At 48.5% G+C, this 8,908-nt stretch overlaps 2 protein-coding genes across 2 annotated transcripts; one reads left to right on the forward strand and one right to left on the reverse strand.

The window, feature by feature from the left end:
- Window positions 1-2,594: 2,594 nt before the first annotated feature.
- Window positions 2,595-3,479, reverse strand: MYCFIDRAFT_61110 (uncharacterized protein). Its single transcript, XM_007933818.1, has 2 exons — window positions 3,349-3,479; window positions 2,595-3,297 (listed from the first exon to the last, which is right to left on the reverse strand). Exons 1-2 carry the CDS (start codon window positions 3,457-3,459, stop codon window positions 2,800-2,802), a joined length of 609 nt encoding a protein of 202 aa, XP_007932009.1. The 5' UTR covers window positions 3,460-3,479; the 3' UTR covers window positions 2,595-2,799.
- Window positions 3,480-3,727: 248 nt separating this feature from the next.
- On the forward strand, window positions 3,728-8,085 carry MYCFIDRAFT_158285 (uncharacterized protein; the record flags this gene model as incomplete). Its single annotated transcript, XM_007934018.1, has 1 exon — window positions 3,728-8,085. One exon carries the CDS (start codon window positions 3,728-3,730, stop codon window positions 8,024-8,026), a length of 4,299 nt encoding a protein of 1,432 aa, XP_007932209.1. The 3' UTR covers window positions 8,027-8,085.
- Window positions 8,086-8,908: the final 823 nt, after the last annotated feature.

Here is an 8,908-nt window from a genome sequence, read left to right on the forward strand (position 1 = left end):
CTTAGCGTAAATATCTTTTATCGAAGCTTCTTTAGTAAGGTAATTTAGAAAGTTCTACTTAATTTTTTAGAGCCGTAGCCGCCGCCGCCGCTACCCCCTACTCTTTCCTCTATCCTACTCGAGTAATTTCCTAATATATACTTCGACTAATTCGCTAAGAGTCCTCCTTAAACTTCTTAGATATATCTACTACTAATAATATTAATAATTATACGCTAGAATTCTAACTACGAGGTCCGACTAAGTGTTAGGAAGCGGTATTCTAGACCTCTTATACCTATCTAGGGAAAACCTTATACTGTTTAATTAGATCGATATTCTTATTTACTTATAAGGGTATAATTAATAGGCTCGCCGATAGAACGATTATAGAGTATCGAGTCCTAGTCTTAGGTACTAGGACCTATCTTTTACTCTAAGTTAAGGCCTTTTACCGAGTAATATAAGGTCGGGCTAGCTACGAGTCTCGAGAAGTTAGCGAAGCGAATCGGCTTTAGGAATATCTAGACTACGAGCGCGTATTATTTACAATTCCTCCCTAAACTACTAGTAAGGACAATAGTACTACGATTCTAGGCTAAATAGCTTACGTAGAGCTTTCTATAATCTTAGTAAAGTCTATCTCTAACTAACTTCAGAATCTTTCAGCCTATAGGTTACTTATATAATATAATTCGATAAAAGACTCTAAACTTAAGATCGGATTATATCTCGTACTTTATATATAAAAGACCGTACTAAGCTAACTCTACGCTACTAAAATCGTACTATATCTACGTATCTATCTACGTCGCTAGATATTATCTTATTTCGAGCTTAAATACTCTAAAAGATAAGTATATTACTAAAGGGAATAATTCTTATATTATAGTTAATTATAAGCTAATATTCTTATAGATAGCAACTAATAATAAAGATAGTACTATCGCCGCTACTCGTACCTTCGCTATATCCGAGCTCCTCGAAAAAAAAACCCTCTCTAATCTTATCCTTATCGAGCTCTACTATATAGAAATACTTAATATAAAATTTCTAATCTATAATTACTAGCTCTAAGGACCTATATAATTTAAAACAACCTAATACTATACTATATTCTTACTCTATAGTACCTATATTTATAACGCTATCTTATTAACGAATAACCTATCGTCGACTAGCTTAACCTCTACTCTCTAGCTTTCTCTCTAGCTATATCTCTTTCTCTAAGTATTATAGGGGATACTAGTAGATTTCCGCGTTAAAGAAAATTTCGAACTCTACTATCTAAATTATATCCTAAGCTAGGCGCGATATCTAAGTTTTAAGGATTCGTTTTAGAAAATTTAATTTTCTTTTCTTTTTCTTTTTCCGATTTTTTTTTAATTTTATTTAGGATAGAGGGATAGAGGGAGTGCTTAGATAAGATTATTTATAGATTTTTTTTTCTCTATAGGAAAGGAGGTTTTAGGAGTAGAAGTTAGGAAGAGGAAAGGTTTATAGTATAGAGAGAAAGGGTAGGAGATAGGGTAGAGTAAGATAGGGTCTTTACTAAGTAGTTAGTTCTTTTAAATATTATAGATAGGGTCGATAGTTATAACTTTTAATAGTATAGGAAACGGTAGTACCGTAACGTAAGGCGTAAGAAGCTACTCTAAAGTCTATTTTGTATCTTAGCGATAGGTGCTCTCGTAGGATAGTTAAGGGGTAGGCGTTTGTTGCCTTGCAATTACAGTATAGAGTAATACCTCTCTATAAAATGTAGTTTGCTACTAGCTAATTGCCTTAAGGCGAGACAAGGAAGTTGCTCGAGGTTTCTTGTAATTATAAGAGCTCGTAGATTTCGAAGTCCGCCTCGTAAAACACTTAATATAGGCTCCTAAAGTAGGTAGCTAACTAATATCTCTTAGCTAATGCAATGCACCGCGAGATGTTAACAGCTGGTTCATACGTGCAACTCTTGTTGCCTCATTTTTATCCATCGTCGCACTACGTAGCTGCATAAATCAGCTGGCCTACGTAGAGAAGCATGTTCGTTCATGTCAATGCCAAGGCGGAGACAACCGAACGCTTCTTCTATATAGCCCTCGAAGCTTTGAGCATCGCATGGATATAAGGTAAGTTAGTGAAACAAATCTTGAATATTCAAAACAACTGCAAATTGCATTGTTGTCTTCTCTGGGAAACTGGAACTGGGCGGCTGCGATCTGGCGCTAATGGGTGTACCTGATAGCGTGGCGCCGGCGAAGTAACGTGCCTTGACGCGCATGGTATCCTGGTAATATTCAGAACATGAAAGGTGGTGTCGTGGGAATGGGCATTTCGAGAAATTAGTAGATTTTGCATTGGGATGTTTAGGATGTTTTTGGCGTAGAAGGCGTGTGAGAGAAGATGGACGTACCTTCTTTCGTGGCAGGAGCTTTAGGCATAACCGCTTGATTTGAGATCAACAATGGCTAGTCCCAGAGGGTGGCCGGGGAATCGAAGTATGCAAAGGGAGAAGAGCTTTGCGGCATTGTGTGAAAACCTTCACGCTCTTCTCGAGGTGTATGCTACGGATGTTGTCAGCTGGTCCATGGTGTGGCCGAGCATGTCATTCAGTAGGAAAATGCGCTCGGTGGCATGGATATCATTTCTTGTACTCTCAACTTGCTAATGTACACGACCTCGTTGCTGCTCTTGAAGCAAAGCCGTGCAAAGACAGAAGGGTCCATTCCGATCCTTTCTGAATCTAGAGCCGTGTCTCTGGAGCCTCGGCCACGCTCGTCCAGGCAATCGGAGCCTCGTCCCTCCCACAGCGCCTGCTCATCTCATTTCATTTCACTTCCCTGCCCTCTCAGCCTCCAGTTCCCTCTCGGCATTCTGGTAGTATTTTGCAGTATCCACACCATGCTGATCATGATTCACAAAGTTGAACCAAGGCATGACATGCAGAAACACGCCGGAGTACCTGCTCTGTCTCGCTGCGGCTCCTTGCATGTATTCGGTCAAAGTTGTCTTGCCGTACAGTGGCTCTCCCCTCTTCACTTTGTCCGTCATCTCCCGCATGTCCATCTCAATTTCGCGTCTGTTCTCGCTGAAGCCGTAAAAGCGGTTGATGGATCGTGAGTAGAGCATGAGGAAGCCGCCTATCGCTCCCATGGCGCCTGATAGTCGCATGATCTGTGCAAATCCTCCGCGTCCGACTTCTGAGGGGGAGATTCGTTCCCACCACAGCATGAGACTAGGTGAGATGGCGGCAGTGGCGGCAGCGGCGACGTAGTCCGAGGATCGTGCATATTTGACGACGCGGGTGAAGTGTGGGTCGGAGTCGATGAGCTGAGAGGAGTGTTAGTGATGGGTGGCAGCGGTATCGTGAGTGCGATGTACCGGGTAGTCGCCAAGGGCGCGTCTGGGCTGGACGTTGGGTCGTGAAGTCTGGCCAAGCTCTGGCCCTTCGACCAGTGACTGCACTTGCGGTGGTCTTTCCTGGGACGCCATTGTGGGTGATGTGTGGCCGCAATGCCTGTCGTCGGCGCTGTGCAGCTCCAGAAAGTGAGGTCGTGGGGTCGTCCAAGTCGGCGTTGCTGATGGGGGACGCCTCTGATTGGCGCGGAGTCAACGGTGAGCGATGCATGTTAGTGTGACATTAAACACGAGCTGCAGGAACTTTTGGAAGGCGCGACTCGGTGATGATCACTAACGTTACAGCGTGTGCATGTCCTCGATGCCGGTCAGGTGAGGACGGAAAGGCCCAGGCAGCGTGGAAATGTCGCGCCCAGCAGTCAGCGACCTGACCGGCGACCACGAAATCGCACGAATCGCCCGCTCGACGTGGCTCGCATCGCCGACTCCGCCCAAAGTTCTCCCTCAGACCGTCGCTGAGCTCTGGAAGCTCGTTGAAGACGACCACTTTTCTGCCTTCTCGCTGCTCTTGCTCGAGCAGCTGCAGGCGTTGGAGCGATATCTGTGGCCCGGCTACGGCGATGAGGCATCCAACCAGCACCTGCTGCTGCTCGTGCTGCTGGTCAACACCAAACGACAGGAGCACCTTCCCGTCTGGTCCCTCTTCTCCAACACCCCCGACGAATTCGCACACTTCTTCCGGAGAGTCGTGCACTTGAGCATCGACCCGAGCCTTGCGACGAATCTCCGAGAATGTGTGCTGGCACTCATCGTCGCCGCCTACCAGTCGCTCGACCACGGCATCGTGCGCAAAGAATGCGCTCCGCTGGTCTCCATAGGAATATGGCATCACCTGCACGATGATGCGACGAGAGAGCGACTGCTGGCGAAGAATGTGCAGCTCCAAAAGGCGTGGCGAGCGGCGGGCAGGAAGTTTGACAATGCAGATGCTGCAGGGCAGGCGAAACTGCGCTTGGAGCGGAGTTGGTTGCATGAACTCGTCCTGCACACGCTCGACAAGCTCTATGAGGACGACAAGAAGAAGGAGGGCAATGTCGCCTACTGCGAAAGACTCCTCGAGCTCCTTGGTGATCTCCAGTCGCAACTACCGACGAGGAGATACGTGAATACACTGCTGCGAGACATGAATCTGCTCCCGGCCATACTCCTCTCCCCCATGTATCAAGATGAAGAGCGCATTCGCGACATGTACCGGCTTCTGGAACATTATACGCACTTTCCTCTCGACGACTACACCGGGCGACAGCTCAGCCGACGGGAGCATGATGAAGCGCAGAACGCCAGCATCTCGAGATTGCAAAAGGTCGCCATGAAGCTGCAGCCCGAAAAATTGAAGATCCTGATCTTGACCAATTTTGGCGCTCTTGCCCACCGAGACGATCTTGAAGGCCATCTGAAAGACTTGACCGACGCCGAACTGCATCAGCTATGTCAAGAACTTGGCGTGAGGACGAGCCAGTACCCGGAAAAGACGTTGCTGCTTCGAGACCGTGCTTTCGTGGTAGAGTCGCTTGTATCGATGATCGCGAAAAAGCCTCACTACGCGGAAGACATGCGCCCGCTCCGAATACTGCCGACTGAGGATGTGCTCTACGACAGAGGCATGATGCGGACTGAGGAGTACACGTCAGGCCAGCCATTGCCTCTCCCGAAACTCAATCTGCAGTATCTGAGTGTCGGTGACTTCTTGTGGAGATCATTCATCCTCTATCGTCAGGAATCATTCTACGGCATCCGGAAGCACATCGAGGACACCGTCAAGAGGCTTCGGCCGAGACGTGGGGGTGGCCAAACCAGATTTGATGGCTTTTCGCGCATGGCCATTCCCATACCAAAGCCTGCAATCATCGAAACGACGCCGCCCAGAGTTGGTGAGACTGTCCCTGCCGAGGTCAAGGTCGAAATCATCCTCGACGTGAGCAGACTACAACCGGGTTTGCGCCGCGAGTGGGAGAGTCTAAGGCCAGACGACACAGTCTTCCTGCTGGCTCTTCATCCCGAGGACTCTGCCATGAAGCTGACCAATGGCGCTGCCAGCAATCAATCATATATGGAAAAGACAGGGCTGAAGACCGTTCGCTGTGCCGAGATCATCAGCGTGCTTGACGAGAACGGAAGAGCGCTACGCTACAATCAAGATCAGCAAGACCATATCGATGGCATGTCGAGGCCGCGTCAACGACGACTCCTTCTGCGCATTGATCCCATCGCATACAAAGCCGATAAAGACCGGGAAGATGCTGGCAAGGGTGATATCTACGAGAGCATCAACTTGATCATCCGCCGGCGGTCGCGAGAAAACAACTTTCGACCGGTACTCGAAAGCATCAAGCAGCTGGCGCTGTCAGATATGCCCCTTCCAGGCTGGTTTGAGGAAGTCTTTCTGGGCACAGGAGATCCATCTTCTGCTACCTACAAACGCTTATCCAACAAGCTGAAGAACATTGACTATCGTGACACATTCTTGGACTGGCAGCATTTGATCGAGTCGCTTCCTGGCAAGACGATCGAGCCTGACCCAAAGCTGAATGCCATTCCTCCACCTCCGTATGTGCTCGAGGCCACTGGAGCAGCCCCTGCCGCTGCGCCGCCGAAGAAGGGGAAGAAGAGACGACACGATCAACCCGACGGCCCGGAACCGGCGCCTTCACCAGAGACTTTTAGAGTATCCACGTACACACCTCCCAACAATGGACCGTACCCGACAGACGCACCGAAGACGAATGCCGTTCGCTTCACGCCGACACAGATTCATGCGGTCACATCAGGCACGCAGCCTGGTTTGACTGTGGTTGTTGGCCCGCCCGGAACTGGTAAGACCGATGTCGCCACCCAGATCATCAGCAACATCTACCACAACTTTCCTCAGCAGCGGACCCTTCTCGTGGCCCACTCCAATCAAGCTCTGAACCAGTTATTCCAGAAGATCACCGCACTTGACATTGATGAGCGACATCTGTTACGTCTCGGACATGGCGAAGAAGAATTGACAACGGAGGCAAGCTTTAGCAAAGCGGGTCGCGTGGAGTCATTCCTTGAAAGAGGTGCTCAGTTCCTGGCAGAAGTGCAACGATTGGCAGCCTCCATTCAAGCTCCTGGTGCACACGGCAATAGCTGTGAGACAGCAGAGTACTTCAATCAAGTATGGGTTCAGCCATTGTGGAAGCGATTTTGGGACCTTGCAAATTCAGAAGAAAGCACAGCAGAGGCGGTAGTGTCCGCTTTCCCATTCCACAGCTTCTTCGCCGACGCGCCGCAGCCGCTGTTCCCACCGGATACGCAGAAAGAGCATGTCATCGAGATCGCCAAGGGCTGCGAGAGGCACATCAACCGCATCTTCTCCGAGTTGGCAGACATTCGGCCTTTTGAGATCCTTCGAGCACAACGTGACAAGAGCAATTATCTGCTCGTCAAGGAAGCACGCATCATTGCCATGACATCAACACACGCAGCCATCCGCCGACAAGAAATTGCGCAGCTTGGATTCAAGTACGACAATGTCATCATGGAAGAAGCAGCTCAGATTACCGAAGTCGAGAACTTCATCCCTTTCGTGCTGCAGAATCCCATCGCCAAGGACGAAAAGTCTCCAGAACACGAAAATCCACTCAAGCGCGTCGTCCTTGTCGGTGATCATTTGCAAAACAGTCCGGTGATTCAGAACCCAGCTCTGAAATCTTACTGCAATCTCGAACAATCTCTCTTCCAGCGCTTGGTGCGTCTCGGAGTCCCTCACACTCAGCTTGACGCTCAAGGCCGTTCGCGACCCTCCATAGCCAATCTTTACAAATGGCGATACCCTTCACTCACGAACTTGGCTTTCACTTCCACAGCACCTGAGTTCGTGCAAGCCAACGCTGGCTTCCGACATGAGTATCAGTTCATCAACGTGGACGACTACAAATGCCAAGGCGAGAGCGAGCCGACGCCTCACTTCATTCAAAACCTGGGCGAGGCTGAGTACGCTGTCGCTCTGTATCAGTACATGAGACTTCTTGGTTATCCTGCCGAGAAGATTTCCATCCTCACAGCGTACGCCGGGCAAAGAGCGCTCATTCGAGATGTTCTCACGCACCGTTGTAAGAGCAATCGACTTTTCGGCATGCCGGCATGGGTTGGTACAGTGGACAAATACCAAGGCGAACAGAACGACTACATCATTCTCTCGCTCGTACGAACCAAGACTCCAGGGTACTTGCGCGATCTGAGAAGATTGACTGTCGCGTTGTCCCGCGCCCGTCTCGGCCTGTACGTGCTTGGCCGCAAAGAAGTCTTCGAATCAAGTCTCGAGCTTCGTGAAGCATTTGAACCACTTTTTGAGAAGTCGACGAAGCTGGAGCTGGTCGGGAATGAGATGTTTGGTGCAACACAAAGGCTGGTTGATGATGCCAATGTGCAGAATGTCGCTGAAATGGCAGGAGTTGAGCATTTGGGACAGTATGTCTTCGAGATGACGCAAGCCAAAGTCAAGGCATTGAAGGAAGGTGGAGGACAGCTGCCTCCACTTGCACAGACTGGGAAGTTAGAGGAAGATTATCAGGACGAAGGCGACAATGGAGAGGGAATTGAAGCTGGTGAGGAGATGGATGAGGATATGAAGGAAGCTGTTGCGAGTGATACGGCTCCGATCAAGCTCACGTAATGCTGTTGCCCTGCTTCCGCAGCCTTTCTCCATATTTCAACCCGAGAAAGCTATCACGCACCTGCCGGGATTTCTTTCCCAGTCACGCTTCCAATCAAGACCCATAAAACTAAACTCATTTGCACATCGCACTGGATGCTTCGCATTCGCGAGTCAGGTTTGAGAAAGGTTTAATGTAATGTATACGTCTATGCTGATATTACTTGCGCGCAGCAAGAACATTCGCTTGAACCTTGCTACGATCAGTGTCAACAACAGCGCTACTACGCAATTGCAAGATCAGCTACAACGCGGCCTTGAAGAGAACACTACTGTTGTCACAAGCTCACTCGACACCAGTCAGCGTGTAGATGGACGACTCGAAAAGCTAGAGGAGCTCATAATCGCGATGCAAAATCGCCTGCAAAAGACCCAGCCGGCTGCCTTCAGCTCAAACGACCAGCCAACGACAAATGCGTTCCGTTCAATCTCTCGAGAAACGAGTACCGTTGAGGCCTCGCACAGATGCAGTCGGCTTTCTTTAGATGCGCTACGGCAGTTATGTATGCTTATATACTTGCTATACGTAGTAGTAGGTTAGAATAGTAGCCTAGCTTAGTCGTATACTCGGCTAGCTCTTCGTCGATTCTTTAGGTATATTATTATTACTAGCTAACTATAATAACTTAGATTACTAAAAAAAATCTAGTCTATATCTCGATATCGAATACTAGTTCCTAACTAGCGTCTTTTAGTCGTAGATTCTATATTTCTCTTATACTTTCTAGGCTTAGATAGGGCTATAATTTTAGCTTAGTATACTAAGAGGAATTCCTAATAACGTACCTACGATCGCCTTTACTATAGGCGGTAATATTAATAGGCTTAAAGACGTATTCGTAA

Source organism: Pseudocercospora fijiensis, assembly GCF_000340215.1.
Source record: "Pseudocercospora fijiensis CIRAD86 unplaced genomic scaffold MYCFIscaffold_12, whole genome shotgun sequence".
Taxonomy (NCBI): Eukaryota; Fungi; Ascomycota; class Dothideomycetes; order Mycosphaerellales; family Mycosphaerellaceae; genus Pseudocercospora; species Pseudocercospora fijiensis.

What these genes read in the sequence shown, in the direction of transcription:
- MYCFIDRAFT_61110 (XM_007933818.1), bottom strand. Translation starts at nt 3,459, where the DNA reads ATGGCGTCCCAGGAAAGACCACCGCAAGTGCAGTCACTGGTCGAAGGG. An exon ending in GCGCCCTTGGCGACTACCCG is followed by an intron (nt 3,298 to 3,348) that starts GTACATCGCACT and finishes CACTCCTCTCAG; the next exon opens with CTCATCGACTCCGACCCACA.